At 37.7% G+C, this 18215-nt stretch overlaps 1 protein-coding gene across 2 annotated transcripts; it reads left to right on the top strand.

Moving 5' to 3' along the window:
• Positions 1-62: 62 nt before the first annotated feature.
• Positions 63-17307, top strand: LOC148332222 (CD276 antigen). Of its 2 annotated transcripts, none has more exons than XM_088303264.1 (8): positions 63-217; positions 7921-8000; positions 8935-9264; positions 11152-11466; positions 13600-13728; positions 15046-15078; positions 15307-15363; positions 15456-17307. In XM_088303264.1, the coding sequence occupies exons 2-7, from the start codon at positions 7925-7927 to the stop codon at positions 15360-15362; spliced, it is 939 nt and encodes a 312-aa protein (XP_088159390.1). In that variant the 5' UTR covers positions 63-217; positions 7921-7924; the 3' UTR covers position 15363; positions 15456-17307. The 2 variants fall into 2 exon arrangements, with proteins under 2 accessions (XP_088159390.1, XP_088159392.1); XM_088303266.1 differs by lacking the exon at positions 63-217 and adding an exon at positions 268-484.
• The last annotated feature ends 908 nt before the right edge of the window (positions 17308-18215 follow it).

The following is an 18215-nucleotide window of genomic DNA, read 5'->3' on the forward strand; positions in this document are numbered from 1 at the left end:
CCTCGTCCTCGCTGTGTTCTTTAACCGCCACTACACCTACCTCCCTCACGACGGGTGAACTCAAAATGAAAGTGAAAGTAAATTTGTCGAAGCATTCGGCCAGTGAAACCCGAAAGACAGAGACGAATCTGTAGCGCTCCCGTGGAGAGGACAGTGTCGTCGTCCATCGTACACTCATTTACGTCTACTTTAAACGACCACCAACGATATGCTTTAGGTGAGTCAACATGTTCACTTTTGAGGAACATTCAGCGCGAGCAGAATTATTTGCACATGACAAGGTGGGAGATCGAAAGGCTATTTCAGTCAGTGACGCTGAACATTGCCAAAGACATTGGTGCCGGAGCAGTGATTTCGCCACACGTTGGATATTTTTGACCCGAGGTGTGTGCTTCAAAGCTGCAAATATTTTGATGAGGTAGACCTTGCCTCACCGGTGCAACTCCGCATGAGAAATAACGCCAGAACAACAATAATTGGTTTGGTATGTTTGTTTCATTAGTGCTCTTTTGAAAAATTATACGGCATAATATTTTAGTGGAAATTATTTTTTGGACCCTTGTTTGTGAATTCCTGGATTAAGCAGTGCAGGCGCGGACAATTTGAACAACAAGGTCACAATGCAGGATTGTTTTTACCAGTGTTTATGGGCTCTGAGGTGAGGCATCAAGTGCAAAAATAACTTTGCTCCTCTTCAAGCAACTATTGTGTTGCATGCTGTCACTATGCAAAAGATTGCTTCATCATTTCTTTTAAACGTTACAAACTTCTTGTGTATATGAGCTTATGTAAAGGAGAGGCCCGTCTTATATTGTTCTGGTTGACGAGTGGTTAGCACATCTTTGAACTTCAGAGGTTCGGGCTTCGAATCTTTGTGGAGTTGTGGAGTCTATAGAAGACAGCTCAATGCATGTATGGATGGATGAACATTTGGGTGTCTTTATGTAGTAGCAGAAATTGTTTTCTTTTTCCAGCGATCAACCTATTGTTAAGTATAATTAACCTTTAAAACAATATATATATTTTTTAATGAGGTCAGTGAAATGAAGGAATTAATTCTCCTGTTCTTTATTACTGCTACTTTTACTACATTACTCTTACTGCTAAAGTTGTTTTGTATTGCATTTGCAACAAGGTTATTTTTAAAAATATAATTTCTTTCAACATATTTTTTTGTCATAAAAATTCCCACAACCAAGCTGTGTTCTTCCTATGCAATGACTTTATTAAATTAAAAAAAGGATGTTTTTAATTTTATTTTTTCATGTATTTTTAACGTCACACCTTTTTCTGATCGTGCTATTTTCCTCAAAGATAATTGTCATAATTATTTAGATTTTTTTTTTTTTACCCTCCCCACAAATACAAATTTCTGTTAAGACGAGGGATGGTTGAGTAATGAAACGAGCCATTGGTGTCAGGCTGATACTGGCTTTATCTTATTGTGACTGGTACTGTTGGCTGCCACTAACACGTACAGTGGAAGTCAAGCAAAAAAAAAATACTTCATATTTCTTTAATGTAATATATTGTGTTCTGATTAATATTGTTTGCGCAATATGAATTAAGCAACAAAACCCACCCATTTTTATCCATCTCAAAAGGGCGTACTTTTGCCTTGTACTGAAACTTGCTGTCGACTGAAAATGACATCACAGTGCCTAAATTTACTTCAACTACACAGCTGTAATGGCGGCCAGCTGCAGTTCTTCATCCTACCCAAATTCAATCTTTAACTCAATTTGCTGGGTCAAAATAATTAACCCAACCTTGGATAAAAGTAATCCACAGCTACTCAGTGAATGCGTTTGAAAAGCTCTCCAGCATTTTTTAGCGTGGACGTTCCTTTTCTTTACATTTTCTTCATGTTACGCCTGGATTCTGAAACTCAATTTAGGTATGCGTGGGGCAGCTGAAAATAGAGTCTAGGTGTGTCTGGGCCACATGAAAATTTCTATATAAAAGTACAACTAATCAAATCTTCTCAATCTTTATTAATTGCAGTTCAGAACATTGTTTCTTCACAAAATGGATGAGATTGGTGACCTAGTCACCTCCATTTAGAGTCACTTCAGAATTAAATTTTGCTGAAAGCTGTCATGAGCCTGAGCTACGGTCCGACAAGGCAAAAAAACGTGGGTCGCCGCTCTAACATTCAATTTTAATGTCAAGTATGGGGTCACAAAATATCATCCTGCGGGCCACAAATGGCCCCCGGGCCGCAAGTTTGAGACCACTGTGTTACGTCATAGCCCTTTTTCTCACAATTTTACTCCTAAGACTGCAGATCTATTCTCAATACAAAAAAGCAAATAAAACAAATGCAATTCTGATTTGTGGCCTGTTTAGTGAATCAGATCATGAAGAATAACCTGCTGACAATCCGTTTTGCATGTACGTATTTTTGCAGTTTGTGTAGAACCCATTCAGAGTCATTGTTTTCTGTCATTTATCATTGTTCTCTGACTCTCCCCTATACCTTCCCCGCATTTTTTTAAACATTTAGTTTTTATACAGTCGTACTTCATCCTTTGAAAGAATGTGGGGGTGCAGATGTTCGCTCACAGCTGCGCTCTTTGGAGAACACGACTCATAATCTGAACCACGCACTGTGCTCATTTTGGAAATGGAACCGTGGGAACCTGAAAAAAAAAAAAAAAAAAAAAAAAAAAAAAAAACTAACAAAAAAAAAAAAAAACATAACATTGAAAAAAAAAACGGTCCGACTGAGACACGCAAACTACTACAATGGAGGAGTGTGAGGGTCTCTTGAAATTTCTCAGCACTCAGCTTCTTGGTGTTAATATTCAGACAATTGTTATTCACAAAGGGCTGTGTGGTGGATGACTGGTTAGCATGACAACCTCACAGTTCAGAAGTACTCGTTCGATCCCGGGCTCCGGCTTTTCTGAGGGGGGATTGCATTTTCTCCCTGTGTCTGTGTGGGTTTTCTCGGGGTACTCCGGTTCCGCCCACATTCCAAGGACAGGTTGATTGAACACTTTCTATTGTCCCCAGGTGTGGTTGTGTGAGTGTAGAGTGGGTGGTTGTTTGTCTTTGTGTGCCCTGCGATTGGCTGGCAACTGGACCAGGGTGTACCCTGCCTACTGCCCGACAACAGCTTGGATAGGGTCCAGCAGGCCTGTGACTCGGGCTGCCACAAACGGCTACTTTGGTAGTCGACTAATCACCAACAGTAGTTGCGATTAGTTAACTAATCGGATCATATGTAAATTGCGGCATAACGCACCAGCAAGCAATACAATACGTTATTTATATAAGCGCATTTCGCAACAGCTGGAGCTGTAACAAAGCGCTTTCCATATGGTGTAATGTAAACAGCTGCTCTTATATAACCATAATTAGTTTAAAGCTTGATTCTTTATGTATGTACAAATGAATGAGATTGTACAACATTCAACATAAATGAATCTTTGCAGCTTTTGCCAGCATTTCTGAGATGTTCATAAATGGTTCATCTAAAATTGAAGGCAATATTAAGGCCTTAAAAGTTTTGGCTGCAATTGGTTTGTGCATTTTAAAATGAAACTAAAACTATACACAATGCTGAGTTGCACTATTACTATAAAACATCTATAAATGCAAAAAAAAAAAAAAAGAAATACTTCTTTTGTACTGTGCTAAAGAAAAATAAAATAAACACTTGTACTGGTTTTTAATTTTGTTAATTTTGTTTCACTTAACCTTTATCCCAAACGTTTTGTTTTTCTTCACTAACGAGTAATTTAATAGTAGTAAATTTACTACTACACAATCAACTCAATAGGGAAAACATCTTTAATACGAGGAGGAACATATTTTCTATTATTATTTTTGTTAGCACAATAGTTTGTGGCAAATATGTCATGTTTTTGTTACTTTGAGAAATCGAATTTCCCAGTAGTTCGTGAACGCTTCACTTTGTTCGCGAGAAATCTTTCTGCTTCGACTTCAAACACGGCATACACACATTGTTTTCGTTGTTAAATAACACGAGTTCACTGACAAATGCCTCCAAAATAATGATTTGTGGGTGAAATGTGTCGCCACTTTTGCACTCTGTTGCTCGCACCAGGTAGCCATGACACTCGCGGATGACCCGGATGTGTAAAATAGTAAATACAATTTTATACTTGATGGCAAGTAGTTTTCAAAATTTTGCATTTTATCAAAAACCCTTGTTAATAGTTCTTGTGTAGAATGAAGTTTAAAACATGATTACTACCGTGACAGTTGCTCCTTCTCCGTGTGTTTAATTGACCGAGCGAAAAGAAGAAGTAGACAATGAAGAAGAAACAGCGGCCACAAGAGCATTAGTGGCTGTAACTTTCACTTTGCACAACAACGAGACTTTAAAACACCATTAATCCACGAGGATTGTACCTTTTGCTAAAATGCACCGCAAATGCATCGTCCACTTTTGTAATCACGTTCCTCACACAAACTGCATCTTGGCATTTATTCTACATTTTGCATTTTTAAAGTTGAATTTGTTGTGTTTCAAGTATTTAAAAGGCTGGGAACCATATCAACAGTGTAATACAGGTCATAAATACCCCCAAAATAATAAGTAAATAAATATATAATAATACTAAGTCAAACTCTACTCAGCGTTTTTCTCATTTTTCACCGGGGGTTCAATTAACAGTGAAAAATGAGGGATTACTGTATTGAAGTAATCATACTCTCATCTCAAATTAGTCACAAATTGATTTACTAAATTTTTGTGTGCCATGACCTATTGGCCACGACTTATGTCACTAGCATAGCTAGATGAACAAACATTTGTCGTAAATAATTTTCAGACCATCAGTGTCATATTGGATATTTGTGCTCACCAAATAGAGTACCACAGAACCCAAAAGGTTGTATACAATCCATTGTGGGACTACGTTTAACCTCCTATTTAAAAAATTAAAAACAGTTGGCAGTGTCGACCATTTCAATGTTGACCGTCGCAAGATTTGACTTTTTGTTGGACTTCTGATGTCTACTTTCCTGAACATTTTGGTCACTGAAAAAACATTGCCACATTCCTGTTGAGTGAAGTTGAGGAACAGGGGAAAGGAAACTTGCTTCTTACTCCCTTCCTGTAGGTTAAATAAACTGCTCATGTAAACAATCTGTAACTTTTCATTAAACATTGTCTCTGTGAGCCTTGCTGAGTAGAAAGGGGATACAATTTGATTTCTTTTCCATTCTGTCTTATTTAATATGCTGCTCAAGAGATTTGATAAGAACATGTTGTCATTTAGTGAAATTATACTGAATCTAGTATATAGTAGAACATGCAATGACTTGAGTCAACTGCCTCCAAATCAACAGTGCGTTACAAAATGTAACTCTGAAAAGGAATGGTTTAAAGAGGCTATGTTTCGTGGATTTATAATTGATTTGTCGAATGTATATGTATATATATATATATATATATATGTATGTGTGTATATATACTTATTTTACCAATAACAATACTTCTATCCTTTATAAAATATTCTGGATAATTATTTTTTTTAATTATCTATTATATCATTAAGTATTGTCCATGTTTCTTCTGTGTTACTCCTGTTCTTTTCCAATAATGCCGACAGGCCACCGTCACTGAAACGTGCCTTTTGTCGCATTGCAGTTAAAAGGGCAAACGTAGCAAACAAATCTACTTTGAGTTATATATGTTAATTTGTATTATTTGAAATAGCTAAAGGGGCAAATATGAGGGTTGATTAAGTTTCTGTCCACTTCTGTGAAAATGCCTCATTTCCCCGTACAAGTGCAGCAGAAACGTTTGCTCTCTGAATAAGTAAATACAATGGACATGCTTTAGAAAAGGAAAGTGAAAACATAGATGGCTATCAGATTGCCAGAATGCTTAGAATAGCTGGCCTCTTTTAGATTCAGTCACACTACAAAAGAGCGGGCACAAGCTCAACTGCTGACAAATTCCATCTCAGAGTCCAAGAAAGATCTAATCTGGAAATTGTAACGTGGGGTGACACATCACCCAGCATGAAGTGCTATGGCAATAGCCAGATACGAAAAAAAAAAAAAATGATTGGATGCATATATGTAGTCAGAGCTATGAGTTGTTGCTTTGGCAATTTTCTGAGAATGACATCATATATAGTGATTATGAACACATTTATGTCACATATGAACACTTAACACTAAACTGCAACGTAGGGGTAGGACTAGTTAAGTGTTGACCTTCTTCCTACTCCCTTTGAACATGTAAACCAAGTTGAACTATGACATCTATTGATGATTTGCTTTCTCTTTCTTTCTTCCAGTTTTTGTTTTTATCTTGGAATGTGGTTATATGTTGAATGAATGAATCAATCAATCAATCAACAGTCCTCATCTTAACATATCTTTCCATTTATGATCCCATGACATGATTCTTTGTAAACTAAAACAAATTCATAATCAAATGACTCTTTTATTAATGAAGGCTGCATCTGACAATTATTTTAATCATCGCAGTTTCAAATTGACGGCACAGAAAATTCTCACACAAATCAATGATGAACGATTCAGTTCCTGGTTTGGTCTGTAACATGTCAGAAACTTTAGATCATTGTTTTCTAAAGTAAAAGCCATTGTGTACAAATGTTTTATTTTGAGTCAACACAAAGAATTTGCTAATGAGAGGCCGACATTTCAAAGATTTTGACAATTTTAAATTAAACGTCTCTATTACCCAAATTAATTATCAATTCATTTGATAATCGATTAATTGTCGATTGTTGCACCTCTAAACATCATACTCATTAAGAATTTTTCTTGACACTAATTTGACTAATCCCATTAGTCTAGGCTTTGGCACCACCTTGTAGTCATAAATATGCAGATAAGTACGGTGGCCGAGAAAGGTCACAACAATGACGTACTCCGCAACACAACACTGATCATCTGCATGACTGCAAAAGCCGCAACACAACAACATTGAACTACAGTGCGATTACAAATGCCACAACGGAAGTGACTGAAACTCCCAGTGGATGGGAAAAGATGCAAAGCTGGAATATTAATGTTAAACCTGAATTGTAATGTTCTCTTGAAGACGCACAATGTAAATAATGTAAATAAAAGGACAGTTTTACTGCAACTTATTTTTCCTACTATGCTGATCAAAACCGCAATTTAACCGCCTCAACCTCGTTTTATCTTAACCTGAACTCAACATTAGCAATGTCTGATACGTGGCTGGCAGGTGATAGCTGTCCTCTCGTCCAAGTTGGACACACGGACAAACCACGGGAATATCATGAATAAATAATTTGAAAAAAAAAAAAGCATAACTAATTTTTGACATTGCTACAGTTGACACAAGCTCTAACCATAAAACAACTTTTCCAACCTTACTTCTTTTCCCATCTTGTGGGAGTTTTGCTCACTTCCATTGTGGCTTTTGCAATAACGCTGTAAATGAAAAATAAAACATCCTGGCTAGACGATTGGTGAGTTGACTAAAAAAAAACACTTTCTTGACACGGCTAAGGTTACCGAGGGATGGGGGGGGGGGGGGGGTGTGGCTTGAGATGGGTCTATAATTTACAAACATTAAAAAATGATAAAAACCTTAAGTAGACTTTTATTTTTTAGAAATTAGCTAAAGTCAGGTTTCACAGAAGAACACTTGAATATCAAACCATGAGTAGGTGAGGTGTATTAAAAATAAATAAATTCACTCTCTCTTTCAATTCCGATTCTTTTTGTTGGGGCAGAAATGCCCTTTCTCAGGAAATGGTGTTTGGACTTACAGCAACAGCTCTGCTGAGTAAAAGTTTGCTTGTTCATCTTAATACATTCAGTAACTGACTAATAGCTAACTAAGTAAGTTTGATGGTTCCAAGAAGGATTGCGCAATCCTTCCTTTTGGCCTATTGTGATCAATTTGCAGACTTCTCCTGCGTCCATTTGCAGGTAAATGACAATGGCCTCAGCTGGTTTTGTGGTGTGGCTGCTGACGATGGTGTGCATTGTTGGGGAAAATACATTGGAAGGTGAGTTGTCTTGTTACACTGCAAATGCAAAAGGATCTGACATGTCATGTCTTGCCTCTTTATAGAGACATTTGCCCTGTTTTCTCAATTAGTCTTTTGCCACCCAGAAGTACAGTGATGTGAAAAAGCATTTGCTCTCCTCTCAAAAGAGAAACCAAGTGAACTTAAAATGCCCTTTTTAAATTGTGATTTTTTTTTATTATTAAAGAAAAGAAATATTCGTCACCTGGCACCGTGTGAAAAAGTAATTTGATGTCCCAATCAAATCTGAGTTCATTTTCTGTGACTAGACCCTGGAATGATTACCTGTCGATATGTTCCTTCAAAGAAATCACTTGAATAGAGTGACTGACAAAATTAATTTGGCCAAAAGATCTAAAAAAGCTGCAACACAATGCCACTATCCCATACGACGACTCACCCAGGACAACATGTAAAGAACTGTAGGTCATGACCTCTATCTGAAGCGCACTTGGTTTATCCAAACGAAGGTTTTGGATTGGTTTCGACAAAGTCCATACTTTAAGCCGATTAAAATGCTGTGGCGCATGACCCTTAAAAAGGTTGTTCAGACTCGAAAAGCCTCCGGTGTTGTTGAATTAAAACATGCGTACAAGGAAGTTTGTGCCAAAATATCTCCACAAGTGAAATGAATGTGAAAGACTCATTGCCAGTTATAGTCAATAATTGATTTCAGTTGTTGCCGTCGAGAGCGGCCCAACCAGTTAGCAGGATTTCCAAGCAGGTGCTTTTTCACATAGGGCCTGGTAGCTTGAAATAGCATTTTCCTTATAAATTTAAAATATCCCTTTAAAACTTAATTTTTACTTGGGTCATGTTTGTCTGATATTTTAGAATACTTGTGTGTGTGTGTGTGTGTGTGTGTCGGTGACTGCACAAAATGTCCTTTTTATTTTATTTATTTTTTTTACAGCTTTCATGAAGGTGGACTGTAAGAAGGTGAACTTGGGCCAATTCGGTCAACCGTCTGTGGTGGAATGCGAGATCAGGATGTCAGAGGTGGTGAAAGTTCTGACTGTGGACACTGTTGTTTGGAAGAAAGACGGTTTGACCCTGCTGAAGTTTCACGATAATGCACTGAAGTCAACGTCAGGCTATTCGTTTGCTGAGCTGCCGTGGAACAAGTCCTTAAACGTCTCCCTGCTAATCGCCAACACCACGGTGACCAACCATGGCAACTACTCATGCATGGTCATGAGTGACAGCGGTATTCACAACAACTCAGCCAGCCTTCACGTCATCGGTGAGAGTTGTGTAATCACATGGCTGAGAAATGTTTCTACAGGCTTAATGTTTTGCTTTCATTTGAAATAAAAAAAAAAGTTTGGGTCTGGGGAAAAATACAACTTTCTATCTCCGACTATGACGCAATTCCAATAAAAAGTATGCTGTCTTTTCAGCAATTTAGGACTTTTTAGACAACCGTGACTATCTAACTATTATATTCTTTGCTCATATCTATAAATCCACAACAACAAATCTTTTAACTCAGACTGGGCAATGTAACGCGTTAATTTCACATTAATTCACTAGTTTATTGATGTCGACAATGATTTAAAGCCGTTCCGAGTATTTAGTGAAATGTGAAAGTCTGTTTCTTCCGGTTGCGGTGCTCACTGGAACAGGCAGAAAAAAAATCAGTAATCCCTGATCGCAGGAGAGCGCACATTGAATGAAGGCAAAACGGCTGGAAAGCTATGCGCATTTCGGCATATGCATTTGTTATAGCAACAAGGTTTTACGACGAAATCGTCCGTAATGACGTGACCATAGTGAATTTCAAGTAATCGAACGCGATATAAAAGGAAGACGATCGAGGAAGGAAAATGTTTCCAACGGGATCAAATTTAAGCGGAACGGTACAGATAATCTTTTTTTAGAGAACACGTACTGATAGATTTTTTTTTTATTTTCATTTTTTGTCACTGTTGATGTCTATCTCCACAGAAGCAAAAAAAAAAAAAACTAACTAAAAAAACAAAATAAAGTCACTCTCATTCCGAATTGGACTCGAGATGTGTTCAAAGACCACAATTGGACATCTGAATAACTCGTGCGCATTAAAGGATCAAAGCGCTAGAAACTAAACATTGCTCAACAATGCGGACTTCCTAACACGGTGCGCCATTACTAAGAGTGACAGTTTCATCCAAAGAAAACGCATGTTTGTCTTTAATTTGCATTTTTATTAACAAAGTTTGCCCCAAAGAATGCGTGCACTTGTCAGTACTGTATTTCATTCAGCGGATTAGTCACTACAATTTAAAATACTAGTTATGCACATTCTCTTAAATTGTAACTACGTTGTCATTTATTTATTTTTGCTTTTTTGTAATGTCATGACTGCGTGATAGTACTTCACCTTAATTTCTTAAAATTCATACTTTTCTTGTACCGTTATGTTGTTTTTGTAAAATGATTACTTTTTTGTAAATAACAAACCACTTTTTTTTCTTATGACTTCAAAATTAAACTAGAGGAGAATTGCAAATTTCTTGGAAATTAACATATTTAACCTAACTTTTTCCTAATATAAAGCCACATCATGTTCCCAAAAAGAAAAAATATATCTATATTTTTTTACATATTTTTATCATTATCGTCCTTTTGTTTTTGTTTTTTTTACACCTTTTTTTACTTCAGGCTAATGAAATCATAACACTTTTTGCTTCACGCTACTTTAGTGTTACCACCTTAATTGTTTTTTCCAAAGTGTTCTTTGTTCCTAAAATTCAGAGTTAATTTTTGTTTTAAAAAAAAACTTATTGGGATACTTCAATGGAATTTTTTTTTTTTACATTTCTGTGAAAATATGTCATTTTCTCATTGTATAATTTTTTTCTAGAGGCTTTATTTAGCAAATATGTGATTTTTCGTCCAAGGTTATACTTTTAGGCCCATACTAGTCATAACTGTAATCTTTGTAAAATCAAGTGATGCTCCTAAATTGATGACGTTCCTCTTGAAATAACATTTCATTAAAATTGCTTTCGTCTTTTACATTACAATGAAATTGCAACATTTTTGTGTACCATGGACTTTTTTAAAAATAACTTATTGCTTCATAATCTAATATGCATCAAAATGCAACTTCCCTAAGTCTAATTATGCCTTTCGTTGTTGCTCTCAGCCAAATACAACAAACCCAGCATCCACATCACCCCGGAAAACTTCACCCCAAACTCAGAAGTCACCCTGACATGTCGCTCGGAAGGCGGCCACCCCAAGGGCCGTTTGGGGTGGTTTGTGGGGACAAAACTGCAGCAGGTCGGAAGTGCTGAAACCGTGGCTGAGGTGATGGCAAACGGGCTGTTCAGCCTGTCCTCCAAGTTGACTCTGTCGCTAGGGCGGAACGCTTCCAAGTACACCTGCATAGTGTTCAACGCCAGTGGCGGCGAAGACAACAAGGCCGATGAGACGATACCCGAAGTGGCCCTCGCTGTAGGTAGGGCAACATCTCTCATATAAGGCAAATTCATTTTCAAGAACAATTTATCGAAAAGTATTAGTAGCAGGACATGCATGCTCTATTGCAAGCGTGGGAAAACTACGGTACGGGGGACACATGCGGCCCGTTAAAAGTTAAAAAAAAAAAATAATTTCTCCGATGAGGTGAGGTTCCCAAAACCCTCCATACATCTGCTCCTGGTTCGGCCCCTCTGCCAAATTTTAGAACACATTGTGGCCCGACAATCAAAATGTTTGTCCACCCCTGCTCTATTGGGTACTTCCCTCCCCGATAAAGTCCTTTGTTGTGTTAGCAGCGTGTTTGGGGTTATTTTCTTGTTACATGATGAAGCTCGGCCCGATTAGTTTGGAAGCATTTTTCTGTAAATCACCCAACAAAATGGTTGTGTAGAATTCAGAATTCATTCTACTGCTTCCATCATGAGTACCATCATCAGTAAAGACGAGTGAGCCGCTCCAGAAGCAGCCATGCAAGCCCAAGCCATGACGTTACTTGGTCCATGCTTCACAGATGAGCTTGTGTGTTTTGGATCAGAAGCAGATTCTTTCTTTTTCCACACTTTGGTAGAGGTTAATCTTGGTCTCACCAGTCCATAAAATTTTATTCCCAAACTTTTGTGATTAAGCGACAATCAAATGAATAACAATGCACTTTTGTTTTTCTTTTTTGGGGGGCTTCTTTTTGTCCATCTTATTCCAAATCAGGGAGCAGCCACTTTAAGAGAAGCGCGTGACAAGACAAGAAGTGTGCTTATTACTTCTATTGCAAAACAAAGTTTGACTGGTTGTGAAAGACAAGTTGGAACTAGTAATGCCAGAAATGAACCAGGAACCTTTCGTGGAACATTGGAAAACAAAACTAACCCCAAAAAACCCCCCAACAACTTCCTTTTAGAGCCTCGCCATCATGATGAGCATCGGAGATTTACGCGTTCATCGGGTTTGCGATCCGACAAATCCGTCTTGCAAAGTTGTAACATGGGTGGCAAGTCCCAAATTTGTGGCGACAGATGCCAGAAGTGGGCATGGCTTAGATTTTACAAACGCAAAAATGCATCAACAAGTGTCCTTCTAGGGGAGATGAAAGCTGCCCTTGTCGTTTTATCAGATTTCAACCCATGTTTACATTTGTTTTGCTTGCTTTTGCGTCCGTTTTACAGTACATGCGCTGTATCACTACAATGTTTCACATCTCCGCATCAGAGTCGCCAAACCTTTGAACGTGACTCTACTCATCAAAAATAAAGATCCGCATGCTGGTTTAGTTGTGATGAGATCCTCTAAACTAGTGTCACGATAACAAGGTCACAGCTTTCATGCGTGTAATTTTTTGCATAACAAACTGTGGTTATCAGAAATCCCAGCCACAGTTAGAAAAATGTATGTTCTATTTTTTATATTATATATATATATATATATATATATATTTTTTTTTTTTTTTTTACTATGACTGCATTTATATCATCGTTGAGGGCAGGCTTGGGAAAATACGACTGATGACTGAACAGGGACCCTCTCATTATTTGCTTTACTGCTATGTTAAGAATTTGTTTTGCCTGATCACTCAAGAATAGCCTAGTTCTTTCAAATTCTCCCAGGATATCTTCTTTTATGGATTCATAATCTAGACGCACTTTTCAGTGTTTATGGAACTTCTGGAGGAAATTAAAAATGCATTAACACAATGAGAACACTGATGCAGGAGCTGCTGTCGACTACAGCTCACATCTAGACACTCATTTAGACTCGCCGAGGTCACGCAGATTCATTTTCACATACTTTGGGTGTGGCGAGTATCCCCCACCAATCAGATGTTGAGCACTTGAATTACATGAATTTACTCAGCTTTCAGTATTTGGGACTTGCATGGCTAAAAGTCAGGGGGAAAGAAATAATTTTTTCCCCAAGGTCTGCTACTTGCTTTGTTTTTGGTTCTAAGAAAAGTTTCATCGAGTGTGTTTATATAACTCTGAAATGGATGACCAGTCAGAAAGAAAGAGAAAGTATAATTGTTTTGTTTCTGTGTGACAAAAGATTTTTTCCAATAATTGTCTGCGCTTATCTGATATGGCAGAAGGTTAAATAAGTCATGTATTATTTACCTCTCCAGGGCTCGGACAAGACCCAAAAGCGAAAGGCTTGGATGTGGCGACCAAAGTTGTGGCACCGTTGGTGGTCATCGGGTCACTGATTGTTGGACTGCTGCTTTTCAGGTTGCTAAGGGAGAAGTGTTCGAAAAGTAAGTACACTCTGCATAAAGTAGGGCTGAATGATTGAAAACTATTTTCATTTCAATTTTTTTTCCTCCCCCACCTAATATTCTGATTGAGATTTATTATGCCATTGTTTTGTCAAGGTCCTCTTGCCATGTATTTTTTAACAAAGTAATAAATTGTGAACCAATCTATAAACCGTACACGTAAATACATCAAATATAGATATATACATTATTTTTCCTTCAAAATTGCCGCCTTGGCGTTTTCAACACGGCGTTTTACTATATTGCGATGTTGATTTGAATTGAATTCATAGTTCAGTCGAACATAAAGTCACATTAACAAAATTGCGGGGGGAGGTTAGCAGGTTAGCTCATGTTGTAATCTCGAACAGGTTTCCGCATCTCATTCCATGCTTGTCCAAGCATGTTTTGAACATGGGTTATGTTGTGTCACATTTAATCACTGTCAGGGAAATACATCCCGAGTGCAGCAGCCCACAATAACTTCAGATATTTACACGGGCTTACTTGAGGGTGATCCTTTTCATCTACTACATTAGGGTTAGGTTTCCGAGTTAGTCCAGTTTACACCCCAAGGTTTGGAGCAGCCTTCAACTGGTCTAGTCTTCATTCCAGGATTTTGATTGTGCGACAATATATTTTGGTCTATTCTTCTTTTTTTTTTTTTTGGGTGTAGGGTGGCTGTTTATAGCTCTATTTTTTCAGGTTAGCCTCTAATAGTTTAGGCCTCTTTTACTTTAATATGGGGTATATTCTTTTCAGTTTATTATGATCCAGTGTTTGTTTTTGTCCAGTGTAGTTTAGATCATAAGCTTAAGGTATATTCAGACTCAGTTTAGCCCAGGGTCAATGTATATTTTGGACACATTTTGGACAAATGATCGTTTTGGCTGCTGCTTGATGTCGTCGCTTCACACATAAGGACTGCAACTCCCTTTTTAACGGCTCCCGGCCGTGCTGTTATATCGAATTAAAAACTTTTAAAATCAATCCCAAAGGCTCGTGTATTAGGTTTATTGTCAAAGACGCAAACGAAGAACATTTTCACGATTATTGTAGTTAGTTTCAGTCCGTTTTTTATTTAAAATGTAGCTTCAGCTAGTTTTCGTCTTTTTTCAAAGCATTTCCGCTTTCATTTTGTCAATTTTAGTTTGTTATTTTGTTAGTTTTCATTGACTGAAATAACCTTGGTACGGGTATACTTTCAGTTTGTCCAGTTTACTTGTGGGGGTTTGGTTTAGGTTGCATGGTAGTTAAAAATCCTAGTTCATATTCCTGGGTTAGATTTAGTAGTATGATTTTCTTTTTTTTTTTCAGGAGCACAAGTTCCTGGAACAGATCCAGAGCAAGGTAAGCCTGTGGAGATGTGACTCAAGGTCAGGGGTGGATAAGTACTGCAGGGTGTTAGATGTTTCTCTCTTCCAACACATTTGACTCAAATGATCGTTCTGATCGGATTGTTTATCAGGCTTTTATAGAGCTGATCATTTGAATCAGGTGTGCCCATCCAGGATCGGAGTTCCTTTAAATGAAAGAGTTTGGCTTTTACTCACGTGTTCCTTATGTTCTTCAATACAGCTAGTCCACAGGATCATCTTTTGGTGAGCCCTGAATGCCAGGAGACCAAGGCGTGAGGTATTCATTGCACCTAAATGTCGACACAGTTACTAGTTTCGCGACGATAATACTTTTAATGCAATTCCTTTTTTTTTTTTTTTCTTTATTAGGAGATGCATATCACGTACTCACTGACCTACGCACCGAAGTCCAGAGTCAGTTTATTTTTTACTCCCCTTCACCATCGACGGCTATTTGAGCTCATTAAGTTTTGCAGGGCTCTGATGATTGTTCAGCTGAGCTGCGACTTATTAAATCACTGAATGATAGTAAGCTACTCGACAGTGAGGCTGGATGGGCAAAAGACTAACCGTGAACCTTTTTAAAAATAATGTACAATTTTGGGCAGCACGGTGGACGACTGGTTAGCACGATGGCCTCACAGTGCTGCGGTTGTGGGTTCGATTCCAGCTCTTACCTTCCCGTGTGGAGTTTGCATGTTCTCCCTGTGCCTGCGTGGGTTGCCTCTCGGTACCCCGGTTTCCTCCCACATTCCAAAAACATGCATGGGAGGTTCGTTGAACTCTTCAAATTGTCCCTAGGCGTATTTGTCTTTGTGTGCCCTGCGATTGGCTGGCAACCAGTTCAGGGTGTACCCTGCCTCATGCCCAAAGACCCCCCTGCAACCCTTGTGAGGTGAAGCGGTGCAGATAATGGATTGATTGCACAATTGCAATTCCCCCCCCCTCGATATTGAATTTTTTTAAACAAAAACCCTGGTTTAGATTTTTGTGCACACACATTGGGGGAAAAAAGGTCTTGGATGAATTGTGATCTTTTTAATCCTAATATGAGCACTACCCTTGTAAACCCATTCTGAGCATAAACACTTACGCTGTCCTCTCGAGCCCATAATACAAGTAACCTCTTTTTTAACGATTAAAAGGCTCTCCATTGCATGTCTTTGTTGACTAAATGCCAGAGAATTGATCATTGACATGTACACAAAAGAGTAGTGAAATTACACTGACTTCTGAGTAAGTTAGAAACCAACGAGTAAATATTAAAGCTGAATACAAAAATTGGAAACATTTATATTGACTGGATTGAATAAATTACACATGACCTGTCAGCAGATACTATAGAACCTTTGTAAAGCTTTCATTTGTACAGCATTGAGTAAGCGTGTTTACGTGCATGCGTGATTTGTTTCTCTTTCACTTTCTCATAACTCTGTCAGCCCTGATGGTAGACAGACGAAAAACAAAGCCTCTTCTCACACGACTAATTGCTTCTTTACGAATGGCTTCTTCCTTCTACCATTAAATTTATGACCTTTTTGTGTGAATCAAAGCTCAGAATTTTAAGACTACCATATGTAAGCACCACTTGGAAAGCTAAAGTACAGCAAATTTACAGGTCCAATGTTCCTGACCACGCAGCCACCACTTTCCAAGATCCTAATTTTATTTTTGTATTTTATGAATTCCTCCAGCAAAATCAGCGCTATCGGATGCGTTGTTTGCAGAGAAACAATCTTATAGCTCCATTTTAATTATTTTTGAGTTGACTTGTGATTACCTGTCCTCTGACAGCCCTCACAAAGTATTAAAATATGATCTAGACTTTGTTATTGTTCTAATCTAACTGATACTGTGTAACTCATGATAGCGAGTGTTGTATTTTGTATTGAGTCTTGTTTGTGCAAGTGTGTTTGTTTGTGTGCGACAGCATGCATCCTTTTATTACCACAACACGTCATCAAAAAGTCCACTGTTCAACTCCAGGACAAATTGGTCAATCATTAACTTGAAATAGAACGCTGATGCCTGACTGTATTGTTTTGTTTGTATGGTTTCAATGAAAAAAAAACAAAAAACTTTTAAAACCTTTTGTGCATGTGTTTGTAATTTGTTCAATTTCATATTTGATGTTTGATTTCATATGCACAATGCAATGCAACATTTATAATAAATGGAAAATATGTTGTTTTCTTTGCTTAAATGGAAAATGTCATGCATGTACTGTTTTGTTGTCTTGATTTTATTCTCAGACTGGCCCTTTTTTAAAACCAATCCAGATACTCCAGACTGCCATCTGCTGGGCAATTACCAAAACAACTTTAAGGCAGGGGTGCCAAACTCATTTTAGCTTAGGGGATCACATGGAGGAAAATCTATTACCAAGTGGGCCGGATCAGTAAAATCATGATCTCTCTCGCGCTCTTAAAAATTGTATTATTGATTATTATATAATCAAGTAATTAATTTATTTATTATATATATTTATTTTGGATTGTGAATGCAGATTTCAGATACAATCACTGTATGGTGGCGATGAACAAAGCAGCACATACACAGAAGACAAGACAAGAGTGAACAATTTAAAAAAAATCAGGCTGCGCAATGCCACTCTGCTGATGTTTGATGTCAAACTTAACAAAAGTAAAAGAATTACACTGCGTGTATTTAAAACAACCACATAAATCAGCCTTCCAGTCGGCTAGCCTAATGCTAATGCTAAATAGCATATATGTTACAGTGCTCTCACCTTTTAAGGAGCGGAATGAACACACAGTCCAGTAAAACATGTAGGCGGAAAATTAAACAGCCATTTGTTCTTTACACTCTGCGGAGAACAACTTGTATATTATTATTATATTATATAATATTACTGATGAGCTGAGAGGAGTTGAGACATCACATTTAACGATATAACCGTCTAATTTGTCGTTCTTAAACTCCCTTTCGACGGCCAAAGCGGACACGCCAGAAAAAAAAACAGCACTATTCTCTTACGTCATTGTACTGTGAAGACCTACTTTTTTGTCATTAAAATACATAACAATTCGGGGTAAATGGATTAACGGCATTACCAATCATTTCAATGGGCAAAGGTGATTTGTGTTATGATGAATTCAAATCATATCT

This window comes from Idiotropiscis lumnitzeri, chromosome 8 (assembly GCF_059441095.1).
Source record: "Idiotropiscis lumnitzeri isolate Australia: NSW breed Sydney's pygmy pipehorse chromosome 8, RoL_Ilum_1.0, whole genome shotgun sequence".
In the NCBI taxonomy this organism is placed as follows: Eukaryota; Metazoa; Chordata; class Actinopteri; order Syngnathiformes; family Syngnathidae; genus Idiotropiscis; species Idiotropiscis lumnitzeri.

Excerpts from the sequence above, each read along its gene's own strand:
- LOC148332222 (XM_088303264.1), top strand. The coding sequence starts at position 7,925 with ATGACAATGGCCTCAGCTGGTTTTGTGGTGTGGCTGCTGACGATGGTG. Across the intron at positions 11,467-13,599 it reads CGAAGTGGCCCTCGCTGTAG|GGCTCGGACAAGACCCAAAA; the intron begins GTAGGGCAACAT and ends TTACCTCTCCAG. Across the intron at positions 15,079-15,306 it reads TGGAACAGATCCAGAGCAAG|CTAGTCCACAGGATCATCTT; the intron begins GTAAGCCTGTGG and ends TCTTCAATACAG.